A 19755-nucleotide genomic window follows, 5' to 3' on the forward strand; every position below is an offset into this window, starting at 1 on the left:
CACTTCTCAAGCAGCGCGGAAGACGTGAGCAAGCTTCGAGTCAGCCCCGAGCGTTCACACTTGGCGACTGATGAGTGGACCTGATTCAGCTAGAAATAGTTGTTGGGTTTAGTATAATCTGAGAAGAGCAGGACAGCATCTAGTCTATTTTAGAGGTAGTGTTCTCCGTCCTTCCAACTCTCCCTCTGTCTTCCAACTGGCTAAAATAATGCTATAGCCATTACTGTCTTAAGCTTTATCTAGAAAATTTACTTACTCTGGACTGTCACCTTTCCCCAATATTGTCAGAAAACTGTGACTTTACTGTACTTTTAATAGACATTCATACTGGGTATTTGGAAGTCACAATTTAAGACTGGCATCTAATATGTATAAGCTATTGGCTTAAAATCCTGTTTCGTATTTCTTTTAGAAATGATATGTTACTACTTAGAGTTTGGTATGAAACAAACTTGACAGGAGTGTTGAATTTACCAGATTTTTTGTTTTTGTTTTTGCTGTATTTTTTCTTTCTTTGTTTCTTTCTTCCGTGCCATGTAGGTTATAATGGCAGACCAAATGTAGAAGCAAAAATACTTCCTGGTAGTAATGGAAAGCCAAGTGGACAAAGAATTATCAATGGCCCTCAAGGAACAAAGTGGGTAGGGTAAACTTCTTTACACATACCAGTTATTTTCATGCTGTTGGGAGGAGAAAATGGTGGGCATTTTGCAACAATAAACGAAATGGTCTTTCGTTTTTCTTCTCTAGTTGTAACCACTCAATGTCAGTATACATGCGTGTTGTTTCTTCCAGTGCTCAGAAAGATCTTCATTCCCCTCAATCACTAATGTGCTTTCTTCGCATGGCCAATAAAATAAAAGGGGCCTTTATTTCCTGTTTGCTTTGACGGGTTAGGAAAATCACACAGACGTATGTTCCAACTGCATGCTAGTGCTTAGCCTCTCAAATGGGCTTCTTCTGCTTCACCTCTGATAGCTTTATTGTTATTGTTTTTATTACTTGATTAACTAGTATACACGTTTTCCCTGTAAATTGTCTCAAATCCTTTGCAAACGAAAGCAGGGTAAAAACAAATGAGCAAATCAAAACCTACTGAATCAAACAGGCAGTTTTTAACAGATCACCTTTTGAATTTTCCAATAATTGTTGTTTGACTGAAATAAAAAATATTATTAGTATTTTATATATGCTTAAGCTTTAATGACTTTCACTTCCTGAGGTTAAGATAAATGCTAGAGATTTCTTGGCAGGTTAGAGGGTAATGGGGAGAACACTTTACAAAGTCCCAGGATTTAAAATGTTTTTCATTTTTCATTATTCATTATGCAATTATTCATAGTTTGACTGGGAATTCCTGGTCAAAACTTCCCCTTTATGACAGTAAGGTGTAAGAAAACATATTGAGAGACTTCATAAAAGTTTTAGTCACAGGTAAAAGATACATTTAATCATTTCTCAAAGGAACAGGAATTTATAAGGGAAGAATGTATATTAAAGCAAAATGTCATCGTAAATGATTTTTGCAAAACTTTTTTTTTTAAGTTTATTTATTTATTTTGAGATAGAGAGATAGGGAGGGAGGGAGGGAGAGAATGAACAGGGGAGAGGCGGAGAGAGAGAGAGAGACAGACAGAGAGAGACAGAGAATCCCAAGCAGGCTCCAGACTGTCAGCGCAGAGCCTGACATGGGACTCAGACTCACAAACGTTGAGATCATGACCTGAGCTGAAATCAAGAGCTGGATGCTTAACTGACTGAGCACCCCTCATTGTAAACAATTTTGCATAGAAATGGTATGGAGTCGAGTTCAAAAGTAGGGTTTATATAAATGAGTTTTAATTACCAAGACAGCACCCAACAAAGTGGCTTCCTCCCGTGGCCTGCTGTGCAGTCATGGTTCTCAGACATCATGGGACTTGTCAGTTAAGGTCTGGGGTAGGGCTAGGTAATTAGCATATCGGACAGTTTCCCAGCTGACGCTGAGGCTGCCGGTCCAGGCCACACTTGGAGAACCACCAGTGTATATAGCATGAGCTTGTTTCTTAACAGGGATGGTAATAGCTTCCCCTCACCCCAATTTTATGATTCCTTAGAATATGAAGTTTTTGCATGCATTCTATATTAGGCAATTTAATTACAAATTAATTTGTTTGTTATAGCAACTTCGATGTTTAACATTAACAGCCTGATGGAAACATTTCCTATTTTTAATATACCAGCAATACATGGTCATGGCTGGAAGTTAAAACAATTCAGAAATCTATGAAACAGATATATTTTAGGCTAATAAATACCCCAAACTACACCTCAGAGAAAACCATTACCAACAGTTTGGGGTATGTCCGTCCAGATTATTTTTCCCTGCAGTTTTAAGCTTATATACACACATGGATATATTTTTATTTCTGCAAAATAGGCAGTCCTGTAATCTGAGTCTGTAGCAGTTGATGTCAATATATGTAGCATTGCCAAATCTGTATCATGGGCTGCTAGCATTCCACTGTATGGATATGGATTCCACTGTATGGGCCATAATGTATTTAACCCCTTCCTTCCACTGATGAACACTTAAGTTGTCTCCTGCTTTTCAGCATTACACACAGCATATACTAAATGGTAGCAGCATTTTGCACATGTTTTGCGTATTTGAGAAACTTAAAACAATTTACATATTCTATGGGTAAACAATAATGTGACATTTACACTTCATTCTTAAACCTTGCAAATGATGTGGACAAAAATAATGTTTCCTACTCACATTATGGTCTCCTTCTGTGGAGGCTTCATGCATATGTTTGTGCAGTTGGATTAATGCTCAGTATATTCTTTAATCTGTGTCATGGGTTTAGGTCGTGGATCTCGACCGTGGGTTAGTATTAAATGAAGAGGGAAGGTACCTCCAAGATTCACAAGGAACTCCTCTTCGGATTAAACTGGGAGGAGATGGTCGCACCATTGTGGGTAAGTGACAGTGGTTTTTTGGCCACAAAAATGTTCTGAATTAGCTGTAGAATAACAACCCCCTCCCCATTTGTGATGGGGTCCCTTGGTCCAGTTATGTTTAGCCATGTGGAAAGGAGTGTCCCACAGGGGCAGAACGTAGCTTTTCCCCTGATACAAGTGTAGTTATACCCTTGCTTCAGATCCCAGCCTCCAGAAAAGGTGGTGCTCGACTTTGTTCTTGAAATAGGGCAGCCTAGAGCAACAGGAGGCAGCAAACCATGGCACGAAGACCAAGCCCTGCCTGCTGCCTGCTTTTGTAATGCCTGTGAGGTCAAACGCGTTTTTGCACTTTTAAATGATTGGAAAAAAAATCAAAGAATAGTATTTGTGAAGTGAAAATTATTTGAAATTTACAGAAACACTCCTTTGTGTACTCTCTATGCTTTTTTTTTTTTAAAGTTTATTTATTTTGAGAGAGAGAGAGAGAGAGAGAGAGAGAGTGCTCACAAGTGGAGGAGGGGCAGAGAGAGAGAGAGAGAGAGAAAGAAAGAATCCCAAGCAGTCTCTATACGGTCAGCACAAAGCCTGATGCGGGGCTCAAACTCACTGACCTTGAGATCATGACCTGAGCCGAGATCAAGAGTCAGATGCTTAACCAACTGAACCACCCAGGCGCCCCAAAGTTTCACGGCAGAGTTGAGTAGCTGCAACACAAAGCTTAAAATATCTGGCCCTCCTTCTTCTCTGGCCCTTTGAAGAGTGAGTTTGCCACCCCTGGTACAATGTAACACTTTTCCTCCCAAGGCTTAGGAATCGGGAGGAGGAAAGAATTACTTTCCTTACCAGAGACTAAGAGTTGTTTCAAGGTAATCGGGCATATCGATGGAGTATTTACATATTTATATAAGGTAATACAGAGTAATGGACAATATAATAAGCCCAGAAATCTCTGGATAACGGCAGACATTGCTGCCTCTGTTAATATTTTTTTATTCCTTCCTTTGCTTTTTACTGTTTAAAATACACAAATACATAAGTTTGAGAAGACACTCTGCGTTTATTTTTTACTTCCTCTGGATTATTTCATCTTGTTGCACGGCTTTGGTTCGGTTTTGTTTCAGATCTGGGAGGGACGCCTGTGGTGAGCCCTGATGGCCTTCCCCTCTTCGGGCAGGGGCGGCATGGCAAACCTCTGGCCAGTGCCCAGGATAAACCCATTCTGAGTCTTGGAGGGAAGCCCCTGGTGGGCTTGGAGGTTGTGAAAACAACCACCCGTGCCCCCACCACAACCACACCGCCCACCACGACAACCCCAAGACCCACGACCACCACCACCCGCCGCACGACCACCACCACACGTCCAACGACCACGATTCGAACCACTACGCAGACAACCACCACCCCTGAACCCACCACCCCTGTTCCCACCTGTCCCCCTGGGACCCTGGAGCGGCATGATGAAGATGGCAACCTCATAATGGGCTCCAGCGGGGTCCCAGAGTGCCACCCCGAAGAAGGTAACGGCCTTCGTTGTAACGGTGGCCCACGTAACTAGCATGCTGCGTTTGAGAGTAGAGTCACAGAGGCTGCAGGGAGGGGTAAGTAGGTCACCGTGGAATGGTGAGTAGAGGCATCTCTAGTCCCACGGGGTTTGCTCAGGACGCCGTGTCTCAACTGGGGCTGTCAGATTTAGCAAAGAAACGTACGGCATGGGACATACTTAATATGAATAATGATTTGCCTGGCAACCCTATCACAACCCAAGTCAAAAATGTAGCTAAAACATGGAACATGACGAGTGTGGACTAGCGTTTCCCCAAGTGGCTATTACTGGATAGCTGTAGATCCGCACGTGCTGTATTTTTGTAATGAAAAGGTTCTGTGATTAGCTATGTGATTTAAACTAGGTTAATGATCTCTTATGGTTGGATTGTTCAGATCACTGAATAGCCTCATTGTGAGTTTCCAAGAAGAGTAGTGTCCTGAGCGCATTTGCCAGCTGAACACTTTCTTGATCAGCGCTCCCTTTGGAAAATGCTGATCCTTGAGTAGCTGGGCTCTGGTGGCTGCAGGGTAGGTCTGCTGTCCGCTGGGTAGGGCTGTGTCATTTCCCCTGCTGCGGGACACCCAGTCAGGACTGTCCTCTGCCCCTGGAGTGTCTGCCTGCTGAGAGGGGCCCATTCCCCCTGAAGCAAGGACTCTTCGGTCTGGTCTCAGGGGAGCTGCAAAGTCATCATCTTTTCCGCTCAGTCCCTGCTCAGGCTGCTTCGCCAGAGGTCATCCTGCATTTGTGTCAGGCTCGGAGGAAGCAAACTCATCCTCTTTCCCTTAGGTTGAGATGAATTGCAATGTAGGCTGTAAAACATGTCTTTTTAAGCTGATGCAGAGTGAAGGCGCTTCCTTTCAGGAATCATTTTGCATGCCCGGTCTTTTGCACAGCCTTGTTGACCATGATAAGCCCAATCAACTTGAACTTGAACGCTGTATTCAAAATGGGAATTCTGTTTGAAGTCGGTCTTCCCGCAGAAACGCTCCAAATACACAGCAACATTGGACACATCTAAAAATTCACACCAAAGAACAAGGAAACATGCTGAGGAAGAGGGCTGTTGGGAAGATTTGCACACTATCATTTTACCCAGTGACCACGAATTGGAATTTACCTTTGGATTTCTGGTATGAAAATATTACGTACTTCCCTTGAGCTTTTACTTCTGCATACATTGGTGCATTCATTTTTGTATTTTTTATTTAAAAACATTTTTTTAGTGTTTATTTAATTTTGAGAGACAGAGAGAGACAGAGTGTGAGTAGGGGAGGGGCAGGGAGAGAGGGAGACACAGAATCTGAAGCCGGTTCCAGGCTCTGAGCCATCAGCACAGAGCCTGATGCGGGGCTCGAACTTACAAACTGTGAGATCATGACCTGAGCCGAAGTCAAAGGCTTAACCAACTGAGCCACCCAGGCGCGTCAGACATGTTTATTTTTCTTTTAATTGAGGTATAATTGGAACAGATATTTACTTAATAATTGTTTGCAACCAGAAGAGTTGACTATTTTGGATTTGAATTACTACCATTTTAATGAATATTTGCATTTTCTTTTGTCTACTTTTACAGAGGGCTTGTAGCATATTCATTTCATTTACTTTGGATTTTTAGACTTTTATTTGGCTTGAAAGTCAGTTTTTCATGGTATTTTTGTTCCTCCTCCTCCTCCTCCTCCTCTTCCTCCTCCTCTTCCTCTTCTTCCTCCTCCTCCTCCCCCTCCTCCCCTTCCTTCCCCTCATCTCCCCTCCTTCCCCTCCTTCCCCTTCTCCTTCTTTTGCAAATAATGATGTATGTGTATATTTTTTACTTCATTTATGTCATCCTTCTGTGTCCCTAGCCCAGGCCGAATTAGTATCCAAGTGTTAATTATAATTGGCCTTTAGGCAGCATTTTCAAAATAAGTACAAATCAATACAAGGTCTTTGAAAAAACTAAATTTAGGGAAAGCAACATGTAATCTTTATATAATGTTAAAATGTACTATAATTATTATTTAAAAATTTTTCCTGTATGGTTGACCTTCCTTTTTTATTTAGACTGCTCCACTGACAGCTTTATTTTCTTCCTCGTATTAATTCTAATCATAGTTATTTTCATTTAAAATTTTTTAAATTATAGCTTTCTTGAGATATAACTTACATACCATAAAGTTTATCCTTCTAAACTGTATAGTTTAGTGGTTTTTAGTATACAGGGTTGTGCAACCATCACCACTATCAAATTCTAGAACATTTCCATCACCCCAAAAGAAATTCCATACCCATTAGCCACCACTCCTCGCTTCCCCCTCCTTCTAACCCCTGGGAAACCACGAATCCACTTTCTGTCTCTATGGGTTTGTCTATTCTGGACATTTCATAGAAATGGAATCCAATATGTGGCCTTTGTGTCTAGCTTCTTTCACTTAGCATGATTTGTATTCAAGTTTCATCCATGTTGCAGAATATATCTGTACTTTATTTCTTTGACTGCTGATCAGTATTCCGTTGTGTGGATAAACCACATTTTATCCATTTACTGGTCAATGGACATCTGGGTTGTTTTCACCTTTTGGCTATTATGAATAATGCTGCCATGAACATCGTGTACAATTTTTTTTTTTTAACACCTGTGTTCAGTTCTCTGGGGTATAGGTAAGAGAGTTGCTGTGTCCAATGGGAACTCTGTGTTTATGTTTTTGAGGAACTGCTAAACTGTTTTCCATAGTGGCTGCATCATTTTACATTCCCAGCAGCAGGGTACGAGGCTTCTGATTTCTCCACACCTTCACCAACACTTGTTATTGTCTGTCCTTTTCATTCTCACCATCCTAATGGGCGCAAAGTGGTACCTCCTGTTGGTTTTGATTTACAGTCCCTAATAACTAATGATACCGACATGGTGGGTTTTTTATACTTTCCAATGATAGGTTCTGAAAGTGAAGGCCAGCATGATTAAGTTTTGGGTCTAGATCAGCCCTGATTTAGAATTGAGTACATTCATTTGATAGATGTTTTGTCTTTATCATTTTGGCAGGTGACATCATTTTGAGAAAACCCTTGTGGTAAACTAAAAAGCGATAGAGTCGCTCTTGTTTTGTTATTCTGGTTTCATTCATAATTTTATCAAATAAAACAAAATTAGCAGATGATCACTAATCATCTGCATGTGGATCAGGTGTCTTGGGAGATAACAGAAAAGTAGGTGACATGCCTCTGCCTCTGAAAAGCTCACAATATAATGGAAATGACAGCAGGTAGAAACAACTCACTCTCTTGTCAGAAAACCAAGTTGTGGGGCGCCTGGGTGGCTCAGTTGGTTAAGCAGCCGACTTTAGCTCAGGTCATGATCTCATAGTTTGTGAGTTTGAGCCCCGCGTCGGGCTCTGGGCTGACAGCTCAGCTTCGGATCCTGTGTCTCCCTCTTTCTGCCCCTCCCCCACTCACATGGTCTCTCTCTTTCTCCCTTTCTCTCTCTCTCTCTCTCTCGAAAATAAATAAACATAAAAGAAATAAAGAAAGAAAACCAAATTGTTCATTTATAAAATAAACCAGGACAAGCTAAAGATTGTTTGGCAGTAACCCAGAGAGCTCTCCAGGCCTGAAGCCTTGGTGTCTCCTCTGACTTATTTTGCCCTTTGATCTCCACTGCCAGGTCTCACTGCCCACTCATTATTCCTCCATCACACTTCCTTTTCCTTTAAAGTTTTTATTTTAATCACCCGGTGCTCAACACAGCAAGTGCACTCCTTAATCCCCATAGCCGATTTCCACCTCCCCTCTGGTTGCCATCAGTTTGTTCTCTATAGACAAGAGTCTGTCTCTTGGTTTGTCTCTCTCTTTCTCTGTCTCTCTCCCCCAACCCCGCTTTGCTTGTTTGTTTTGTTTCTTAAATTGCTCATATGAGTGAAATCATGTGGTATTTGTCATTCTCTGAATGACTTATTTCACTTAGCGTTATACTCTCTGGTTCCATCCATGTCATCGCAAATGGCAAGATTTCATTCTTTTTTATGGCTGAATAATATTCCATTGTATATCTATACCACGTCTTCTTTATCCATTCATCAGTCAGTGGATAACCGGGCTGCTTCCATATCTTGCCTGTTGTAAATAATGCTGCTATAGACATAAGGGGTGCATGTATCCCTTTGAATTAGTGTTTTTGTGTTCTCGGGGTAAATACCCAGTAGTGTACTTGCAGGATCATAGGCTAGTTCTCTTTTTAACTTTTTGAGGAGCTCCATACTGTTTCCACAGTGGCTGTGCTAATTTGCATTTCCACCAACAGTGCACGAGGGTTTCTTTTTCTCTACATCCTCACCACACCTGTTGTCTCTTGTGTTTTTGATTTTAGTCGTTCTGACAGCTGTGAGATGATACCTCATTGTGGATTCAATTTGCATTTCCCTGATGATAAGTGATGATGAGCATCTTTTCATGTGTCTGTTGGCCATCTGGATGTCTTCTTTGGAAAAATGTCTGTTCATGTCCTCTGCCCATTTTTAATTGGACTATTTGTTTTTATGTGTGTCAAATTGTATAAATTCTTTATATATTTTGGATACTAACCCTATAAAGGGTTATGTCATTTGCAGATATCTTCTCCTACTCAGTAGGTTATCTTGTAGTTTTGTTGATTGTTTCCTTTGCTGTGCAGAAGCTTTTTATTTTGATGTAGTCCCAATAATTTATTTTTGCTCTTGTTTCCCTTGACTCAGGAGACCTCTCTAGAAAAAGTTGTTATGGCCGATGTCAGAAAAATTACTGCCTGTGCTCTTTTCTAGGATATTTATGCTTTCATGTCTCACATTTAGGTCCTTAACCCCTAATGAATTTACTTTTATGTACAGTGTAAGAAAATGATCCAGTTTCATTCTTTTTCATATTGCTGTTCAGTTTTTCCAACCCATTTGTTGAAGAGACTGCCTTTTTCCCATTGGATATTCTTTCCTAGTTTGTCAAAGATTAACCGACCATATAATGGTGGGTTTCTTTCTGAATTTTCTATTCTGCTCTATTAATCTATGTGTCTATTTTTGTGCCAGTACCATACTGTCTTGATTACAACAGCTGTGAAGTCCAGAATTGTGATGCCTCTAGCTTTGTTTTTCTTTTTCAAGAGTGCTTTGGTTATTCAGGATATTTTGTGGTTCCATATAAATTTTAGGTTTGTCTAGTTCTGTGAAAAATTCTGTTGTTATTTTGGTAGGGATTGTATTAAATCTGTAGATTGCTTTGGATAGTGTAGACATTTTAACAATACTTGTTCTTCCAACCCATGAGCATGGATGGAATGTCTTTCCATTTTTTGGGTCATCTTCAATTTCTTTCATCAGTGTTTTATACTTTTCAGAGTACAGGTCTTTCACCTCTTTGGTTAGGCTTATTCCTAGGTATCTTATATTTTTGTTGCAATTGTAAATAGGATTGATTCCTTAATTTCTCTTTCTGCTGCTTCATTATTGGTGTATAGAAATACAGCAGATTTCTATATGTTGATTTTGTACCCTTTGACTTCACTGAGTTCACTTATCAGTTCTAGCAATTTTGGGGCAGATCCTTTTGGGTTTTCTATATAGAGTATCATGTCATCTGCAAATAGTGAAAGTTTTACTTCTTCCTTACCAGTTTGGATGCCTTTTATTTCTTTTTCTTGTCTGTTTGCTGTGGCTAGGACTTCCAGTACTATGTTGAATAAAGGAGAGCGGCGCCTGGGTGGCTCAGTCAGTTAAGTGTCCATCTCTTGATCTCACCTCAGGTCATGATCTCGCAGATTGTGAGACCGAACCCTGGATTGAGCCCTGCACTGACAGTGCAGAGCCTGCTTGGGACTCTCTCTCCCTGTCTCCCTGCCCCTCTCCAACTTGACACAATCTCTGTCTCTCAAAGTAAATAAATATTTGAAATGAAATGAAATGAAATAAAGTGGTGAGAGTGGACATCCTTGTCTTGTTCCTGATTTTAGGGGGAAAGCTGTCATTTTTCCCCCATCAAAGATGATATTAACTGTGGGTTTTTCATATATGGCCTTTATCATGTTGAAGTATGTTCCCTCTAAACTGACTTTGTTGAGGGTTTTTATCATGAATGGATGTACTTTGTCAATGCTTTTTCTGCATCTGTTGAAGTGATCATATGGTTTTTATCCTTTCTCTTCTTGATGTGATGTATCATGCTGATGAATATGCAAATGTTGAACCACCCTTGCATTCCAGAAATAAATCTCATTTAATCATGGTGACTGATTTTTTAAAATGTATTATTGGATTTGGTTTGCTAATATTTTGATGAGGATTTTTGCATCTATGTTCATCAGAGATATTGGCCTGTAGTTCTCTTTTGTATGTGTGTGTGTGTGTGCGGTGTCTTTATCTCTTTTTGGTATAAGGGTAATGCTGGCCTCATAGCATGAATTTGGAGTTTTCTTTCATCTTCTATTTTTTTGGAACAGTTTGAGAAGAATAGGTATTAAGTCTTCTGTAAATGTTTGGTAGAATTCTCTTGTGAAGCAATCTGGTCCCAGACTTCTGTTTGTTGGGAGTTTTTTGATTACTGATTCAATGTCCTTGCTGGTAATTGGTCTGTTCAAATTTTCTCTTTCTTCCTGATTCAGTTTTGGGAAGTTATGTTTCAGGAATTTATCCATTTGTTCTAGGTTGTCCAATTTGTTGGCATATAATTTTTCATAATATTCTCTTATAATCCTTTTTTATATTTCTGTATTTCTGTGGCATCAATTGTTATTTCTCCTCTTTCATTTTTTATTTTGTTTCAGTCCTCTCTCTTTTTTCTTTTCTTTTTTTTTTTTTTTATTAGTCTGACTAAAAGTTTGTCAATTGTGTTGATCTTTTCAAAGAGCCAGTCTCTGGTTTCATTGATCTGTTCTGCTGTTTTTTTACTTTCTACTTCATTATTTCTGTGTAACCTTTATTATTTCCTTCCTTCTATTAGTTTTGGGTTTTGTTTGTTCTTCTTTTTCTAGCTCCTTTAGGTGTAAGGTTAGGTTGTTTATTTGAGATTTTTTTTTTCCTGCTTTTTGATATAGGCCTGTATTGCTATAAACTTCACTCTTAGAACAGATTTTGCTGCATTCCAAAGGTTTTGAACCGTTGTGGGGTGTGTGTGTGTTTTCATTTCTTTCCATGTACTTTTAAAATTTCTTCTTTTATTTCCTGGTTGACTCCTTCATTGTTTAGTAACATGTTATTTAACCTCCATGTATTTGTGGTTTGTGGTCTTCCTAGATTTTTTTTTTCTTTGTGGTTGACTTCTAGGTTCACAGTGTTGTGGTCAGAAAAAAATGCATAGTATGACTTCAATCTTCTTGAATTTGTTGAGACTTGTGACCTAATATGTCATCTATTCTGGAGATGACTTGAAAATAATATGTATTCTGCTATTTTAGGATGAGGTGTTCTGAATATACCTGTTAAATCCATCTGGTCCAGTGTATCATTCCAAGCCATTTGTTTCCTTGTTGATTTTCTGTTTAGATGATCTGTCCAATGATGTCAGTGAGGTGTTAAAGGCCTCTACTATTATTTTATTTTTACCAGTTCTGGTATGAACTGCTTTATGTATTTGGGTTCTTCCAAGTTGGTTGCATAACTGTTTATAATTATTTTATCTTCTTGTTGGATTGTTGCTTTTATTATTATGTAGTCTCCTTCTTTTTCTCTTGTCACAGTCTTTGTTTTAAAGTCCATTTTGTCTGGGGTGCCTGGGAGGCTCAGTTGGTTAAGCATATGACTCCTGATTTTGGCTCAGATCGTGATCTCATGGTTTGCGAGATCGAGCTCCACATCGGACTCTATGCTGACAGCACAAAGCCTGCTTGGAATTGTCTCTCTCCCTTTCTCTCCCTGCATCTTTCTCTTTCTCTAAAAATAAATAAAGAAACTTTAAAAAAAGTTTATATTGTCTGATACAAGTTTTATTTCTCTGACTTTCTTTTGATATCCATTTGCATGATAAATATTTCTCCATCTCCTCACTTTCAATGTGCAGGTATCTTTAGGTCTAAAAATGAATCTCTTGTAGGCAGAATACAGGTAGGTATTGTTCTTTATCCATTCTGTCGCCCTATGTCGTTTGATTGCAGCATTCAGTCCCTTTCCATTCAAAGTAATTATTGATAGATATGTACTTATTGCCATTTTATTACTTGTTTTGTCATTGTTTTTGAAGATGTTCTCTGATCCTTTCTTTTCTTTCTCTCTTTCATGGTTTGCTGGCTTTCTTTAGTGATATATTTGGATTTCTTTCTCTTTATTCTTTGCATATTTATTAGTGGCTTTTGACTTGTGGTTACCATTAGGTTTGTATAGAACATCTTCTGGATAGAGCAGTTTATATTTAGTTGATAGTCATTTAAGTTCGAATCCATTGTTTACTCCTCTCCTCCCTACATTTTAGGTATATGGTGTCATATTTTACATCTTTTTATTTTGTAAGTTCCTTGACTGATGTTTTTATAGAAATATTCATTTTTACTGCATTTGTATTTCCTACCTTCATACTGTCATTTTTGGTCTTTCCTTTCCACTCAAAGAGTCCCCTTTAATATTTCATGAAGGGCTGATTTAGTGGTCATGAGCTCCTTTAGTTTTTGTTTTTCTGGGAAAATTATTTTTCATTTTATTTATTTTATAGAATGCAAGCAGGGGAGAGGGACAGAGAGATAGAGAGAGAGAGAGAATCTCAAGCAGACTCTATACTTGAGCTCTGACGTGGGGCTTGATCCCAGACTCTGGGATTATGACGTGAGCCAAAATCAAGAGTTGGACATTCAACCGACTGAGACGCCCAGGCACCCCAGTCTGGGAAACTCTTTATCTCTCCTCTATTCCAAATGATAGCCTTGCTGGATAGAGCATTCTTGGCTGCAGGCTTTCCCTACTCAGCACTTTGAATATATCATGCTACCTGTTTCTGGCTTGGAAAGTTTCTGCTGAAAAGTCTTCTGATAACCTTATGGGGTTTCCTTTGTATGTAACTGTCTTCTTTTCTATTGCCCATTTTAACATTTTTTTGTTATCACCATGTTTTGCCAGTTTAAGTGCAATATGTCTAGGTGTGGATCTGCTTTGTGGATTTTGTTGGGGGTGGTGGTTTCTCTGTGTCTCCTGGATCTGAATTACTGTTTCCTTCCCCAGATTAGGGAAGTTTTCAACTATTATTTCTTCAAATAAATTCTCTGTCCCCTTTTTTCTCTTTTTTCTTCTGGGACTCCTGTAATACAAATGTTATTACATTTGATGGAGTCACTGAGTTATCTAAATCTTTTCTCATTTTGCATAATTCTTTTTTTCATCTTTTGTTCAGCTTGATTGTTTTCCATTACTCTGTTTTCTAGGTTATTAATTCATTTCTCTGCTTCTTCCAGTCTGCTGTTCATTCCATGAAGCATGTCTGTCATTTCATTTAACAAGCTCTTTATTTCTGTGATCCTTATCTCTGTATTAATGGTCTCACTCGTGTCTTCCACTCTTTCTCAAGTCCAGTGAGTATCCTTTTGATCACTGCTTTAAATATTCTATCAGGCATGTTACTTATATCTGTTTTGCTTAAATCTCCAACTGTAGCCTTGTTCTATTCTTTCATTTGGGACTAACTACTCTGCCTTCTCATTTTGTCTTAGTCTCTCTGCCTATTTCTCTGTGTTAGGAAAGTCAGCTACATTTCCTGTTCTTAAGGGTAATGGCTTTATGAAGAAGAGTTCCTGTAGTGCCTTTAGTGCAGTTTTCCCTATTCCCAGGGTCTGGCGCTTCTGGGAGTATCTCCAATGTGGGCTGCATGTTCTCTGTTGTTGCTTCCTGGCCACTTTATCCATCAGGCCAGTCATCTGCAGTGGCTCTCTCCACCTGTTGTGGGCAGTGTTTGGTCCCTGGCCTGAATGTGGTGAGTTTTGACTAGGTGTGCTCTGGTCTGCTTGTGAAATGAGACCTGTCACCACTGCTGTAGAATTAAGTCCCTGCAAAAGTCCTGGGTCAGGAGATGTGATGTTGGCAGGGGTTTGGGTTGGTCTTCTGGTGGAGGGGGCCACCATTCTAGGACTGAGGCAGTTGTGACTGGGAAGGGCAGTTCTTCCAGAGTGTGGGTGGCAGGGCTTGGCATAAGCAAGTTAAGTAGCCAGTGTCTACACTGTGCTGCTTCCTACAGGTGGGCCTGTGCTTATGCTGAGGGTTGGGGAAGGGAAATGGCACCTGCCAGTTCCTTTGTTCCTGGAGGGGTCTCTCTGTGAATGCTATCTTTCTGGGATGTGCTCTGAGATGAGTGAATAACCTCCTCATTTTGTGCTTCAGGTGCTTTTCAGATCACTGTTTTCATGCTGTATGTCCATGGACTGTTTGTGTAGCCTTCTCTACAGGAACAGTCTCAATGTCCTCCAAGGTATCTCAGAGTCAAGCTTACTGACCTCTAAAACTCCAGGCTTTAAGGGGGACCTGGGTGGCTCAGTCAGTTAAGCATCTACCTTTGGCTCAGGTCATGATATCATGGTTCATGAGTTCGAGCTCCACATCAGACTCTCTACTGTCAGTGCAGAGCCCACTTCAGATCCTCTGTACACCCCTCTCTCTGCCCCTTCCCCATCCTCTCTCTCAAAAATAAATAAATAAACTTAAAAAAAAAATATCTCCAGGCTTTAAGCCATGCTGGTTTCCAGAAGTCATGAAATTTTGCTGCTCTCTTTCTTTGCAAGGCAATTGCCATGAGGATTCATTTTTCCCATGCACTCCCCTGTGTGCTAGTCTGTCTCTTATCCTTCTCCACAACCACGGTTCCCTCTCTACCATAGTAGCCATTATCTGTTTCTCTCCCAAGCTGCATCTCTGCACTTTCTACCTTCTTCACTGTGGCCTCTTCTCTCTCTTTAGCTGTGGAGTTGGTTCTGCCAGTCTTCAGGTCGATTTCTGGGGTTTTTAGAATGATTTGATAGTTATCTAGTTGTAGTCATGAGATAAGCCGAGGGCCCTCCTTCTCTGCCATCATCTGCCTCTTCCCTTCATCACACTTCTTATATTTGCTTCATTCTGTCCATATATAGGCTGGCCCTGTTGGCCCATATTCAAATTGTTATTCTTTATTGGGCTTCCTTCCACCAGCCTCCACTTGCCTGGGGATACCAAGCATAGTCCCTGCTTCATTCATCATTGGAATGAAACTTGTCAGGGCCAATGCTGGAGAGAGGCATAGGAGCAAGCTTCTTGGGTGGGGATTAGCTTCTAAAGATGGCTTATAATTTGAAAGATGGTCACAATCACTCTGGAAAATTCTATGCATTATATATGAAATGCAATGAAATTTGTCATTTTTTGGTGGAACACCTTGTAGTAGCCTTGATATTTGTTCTGTAAATGTTGTAAAGACACTGAGAGCAGAGCGATACTTTCAGTAAGAGACTCTGATGTCAGCTGAGGGACAGTCCCAGGGCTCCCCTTCACAAATGAACTGCAGAACCACCTGTATCCTGTCTCCCTGCCTCTTATTTGGCTCTCAAGTTTCTGTTTTTCTCACACATCTTCTCTTTTGTTGTATTTAGTGCCATCCATAATGAACATTCATAAGCACTGGGGCTTCATGTGCACACATCCAGTATTTAGCAAACAATATTTTGGTCATGGCATTTTGCAGCCTGGTAGCCTGAAATGCTCACTCTTGTAGTGCTTACGATCACCTGCGTTAGTGATCAATGAATGAATACCTTCCCTTCAAGACCCCCACTTCATACCCTCCACCCAGTGACCATTTGTTATTACATTCTGCTGGAAAAATCCAAAAATTTTGTTTTTAGCCCTCTAATTTTCAAATCATTTTTTCCGGGGGCCCCTGGGTGGCTCAGTCGGTTAAGCCAAATTCGGCTCAGGTCATGATCTCGCCCCGCGTCGGGCTCTGTGCTGACAGCTCAGAGCCTGGAGCCTGTTTCAGGTTCTATGTCTCCCTCTCTCTCTGCCCCTTGCTCACTCTGGCTCTGTTTCTCTCTCTCAAAAATAAACATTAAAAAAAATTTTTTTAAATCATCTTTTCCAATCCCAAAGTCTTGACTGCCCTAGTTAAATCATGCACCCTTTTCCTTTAAAATACTGCTTAAAAATAGTAGGAATAACCTGGTGTCATTCAATCATTCCAATAACTGAAGCAGTGTTTAAGTACTTCCTTATTTGTTATGGATGCCATATGTGTGTGTATGTATATTCATGGAAGCACAAATGCATATTATATGTTCATTTGCAGTGTTTTGTTGCTTTTACTCTTCTCTCTCTCTCTATACTTGGATGCACACACACCCCCACACAGACACACACACACACACACACACACACACACTTTTTTTTTTTTTGCTTGATCTGACCCTCCCATTAGAGAATAAACTCCTTGCAGTGCAGGCAATGTCTTCTGCCTCATCTCACATTCTTCATGGTGTCTAATTATTCATGTTTGGTCGGTCTGTCTAAACAATATCTTAAGCTATAGGCATTCTCTGTTTTACTAACTGAGAAGTAAAAGCCAGTGATCTTTGTTTTTCAGGTTCCATTTCTACAGTGGATCAGATGATATCATGCGTGTGTGGAAATGTTGAGCCAGCTGAACATCTTCAGTCACTTGTAACATGATCTTGGGGCATATTTCAGAAAAACATCAGTCATTATGGAAAGCTGTTCCACCCTCCCACACCTCACTCTCAGGACAGAAAACATAGGGAGAATAGTTGGAAATTCACTTGAGCTGGACCAACTGTGTAATTTACAAATATTGTTGGTTTTCAAATAGCTTTTACCTTTTCTCGAAATTTCTACTCAGAATTTTTTAATAGTTTTGTTAAATATCTTTGGAGCTGAGGTCCTAATTCTTTGGTGACATCTTGCACTCGTGTTTTCTTCATGACCATTTGGATGAACTACTCAAGAGAATGAACCATACCACTGTGCTGGCGGCTGGCAGTTGTAGCTCTTTTATGTGAAGAGGTGGAAGCTTTTGATATTGATGCCGAGTTGACTTACAAAGCATCTAGTTTTATGTAGTTCCAAATGCTTCCAAATGGCAATCAGGTGGGACAAATCCTGATGGTCAGTTTTTTTTTTTTTTTTTTTAAATACACTGACATCTGGAAGTTTCCATTACTTGGAACCAAGATGGTGCTATTTTAGGAAAATTATGCCTGGCTTTATTTGATCTTAAGGGGAAAAAAAAGAGCACTAAATCACTCAGTAGGATGTTTACTCTTGCCAGAAGACTGAATTGACACTCATTCAAGAAGTGATCCCAGTTTGCAGGTAAAAGGCATCATTTCTGTGGCCTGCGGCACATAATGCAATATTTTAGCGCCTCGAGAATTCCACTTAACAGTGAGAATCCAGCAAGGAAATGCTGTACTTTCCCCTTTTCTTCTTTACTCTGGGATGCAAAAATTATACAGTTTATTCATTTTTGACCTGGCTAAAGATTAAAATGGAAGAAACACATCTGAACCAATAATGAGGAGAAACAAGACTATGCTCTTAAAAGTTAAATTGACACAGAAAAGAAAGTGGTACCAAAAGAAACAATGGCAAGATGGGCCCAAACTGGGTGATGTGAACTTGAAAACTGTCTGATTTGAACCAACCCAGAAGTAATTCCTTTTGGATCCAAGAATATTGACGTTGGAATGACCTAAGGAAAAATTAGGTCTTAATAGTTGTTCTTGAAATGACAGTCCTGACCCCTGAAGGGTGGATGGTAATTTACAATTTCTGTCCTGCTGACATTCATTGGCCCCATCAGAACACACCAAGGGTCACCACCTCAATGGTGAAGCAGGTACCGGGGAATCTCACAGGCCCTGGACTGTGGGCTCCCCACCAGAGACTGGGGGAGGTTAGAAGGGAAGCAGTGAAACACAGGGAACTCACATTGGTGTGGTTTGCCAAGGTAGAATGGAGGAGAGGCAGGAAATCACCCTGCTTCCAAAACATGTGAGCGTGGCAAGATCAGGGGTTGGAGAGAATGAAGGCGTGATGAACAAGGGAGTTCGCAGATGGGGCGATTTTTGTTGCCGTCCTGAGCACCAATCTCCCACTCTTCTGCTTTCTGAGAATTCCTGTTCTCAGGCCTGTGACCTGCTGGGCCAGGGCCCTACCTGCAGCCTCCTGAGAGCTGCCTGGGCAGGCTGGAGAGTGGGCACTGTGTGCAGAAGCAAGGTCAGAAAGCGCTTTGTGTTGGAGAGCCAGCGTGTTGGAGCAGGCGGCTTTCCTCTGACCCCTAGGGGGCGTTCTGAGCACCCCTGTCCGAGTGTGAAGGAGAGGATTTCTGGGTGTCAGCATTCTAATGCTCTCCCGTCTGAGAAAGCTGAGCGGCCCTGGCCTGGTGACTGACCCCCTGGGCCCTGGACATGATTCCAAGCTGCAGAGAGGAAACCTTTCTCCTCTTTCTTCACTAGATGATTTCTCAGGATTGGAGACTGACACAGCGATACCCACAGAAGAGGCGTATGTTATCTATGACGAAGGTACTAACTGGTTTTAGATAGATTGGATTTGGATAATTTCTCTCCTTTTAATTACTGAGTGGATGATCTCAATTTTGAATTTCCTTCAGACTCTGAGCTGCATGGCAGTGCTCGGGAAGGTGGTTTTACCCCAGCTTCCAAGTGAGCCCCCCATTTGTATTTGATCCAAAGAAGAACAGTGTGCTTCATGTGTGAATACAGCCTCCAGACAAGCTCCTGTGCCCCCCATTGTCTCCCACCCCCCAGGAATTCTGGAGCTGCTTGTCTGGGCCTCTCCTTCAGCCACAATTTGTGAACCCACTTGGTTTAACCCACAACTCTGCTTCCTCTCTTAGCTCCTCTCATTTCCCCCTTTTCTCTTCTTTTCTAATTATGTAAAAGATGCAGTGCTATAGAGGTGTTAATTTTTTATCACAGAACCTTTTCAAGTAAGGGTAATCTTATAAGAAGAAGAATGCAAAATACCTTGGATAGAGTCTGGAACAGTCGTTCCGTAAAAGTAACCAGGGCTCTTATTCCTTTATGACCCTGTGACGGTTCTGTGTATTTTATAAGTTGCCACAGCAGGGCAAAAACTTCTTGTGGGCATCTTGTTCCCATCCTAGTGCTGGCCTTTGACACTCAGGATGTTCTCACTTTGGTACTCCTTTGCCTGCTGTTATCTGTAGCTCCAGTGGCCTTAAACCACCAATGAGACAATAATGTCACCTTTGATGCAGTCATAATAAAGTTTGATATAGTGGTTTCATCCCACAGTTTAAAAAACAAAAAGAAAGAAAAAAAACAAATG

At 40.6% G+C, this 19755-nt stretch overlaps 1 protein-coding gene and 1 long non-coding RNA gene across 4 annotated transcripts in view; one reads left to right on the plus strand and one right to left on the minus strand.

Annotated features, from left to right (window-relative positions):
• FNDC1 (fibronectin type III domain containing 1) overlaps positions 1 to 19755 on the plus strand; it is a 106110-nt gene that overhangs the window by 64480 nt on the left and 21875 nt on the right. For all 3 annotated transcript variants that reach the window (XM_042987449.1, XM_042987447.1, XM_042987448.1), the window contains 4 exons: positions 541 to 641; positions 2853 to 2964; positions 4068 to 4463; positions 18897 to 18965. In XM_042987449.1, coding sequence (XP_042843383.1) covers positions 541 to 641; positions 2853 to 2964; positions 4068 to 4463; positions 18897 to 18965 — 678 coding nt within the window. The remainder of the gene's footprint in view (positions 1 to 540; positions 642 to 2852; positions 2965 to 4067; positions 4464 to 18896; positions 18966 to 19755) is intronic.
• On the minus strand, positions 4664 to 19599 carry LOC122238803. The gene is made up of 2 exons (XR_006217989.1): positions 19431 to 19599; positions 4664 to 5506 (listed from the first exon to the last, which is right to left on the minus strand). It is a non-coding gene; the product is annotated as an uncharacterized LOC122238803 (long non-coding RNA).

This window comes from Panthera tigris, chromosome B2 (assembly GCF_018350195.1).
Source record: "Panthera tigris isolate Pti1 chromosome B2, P.tigris_Pti1_mat1.1, whole genome shotgun sequence".
NCBI lineage: Eukaryota > Metazoa > Chordata > Mammalia > Carnivora > Felidae > Panthera > Panthera tigris.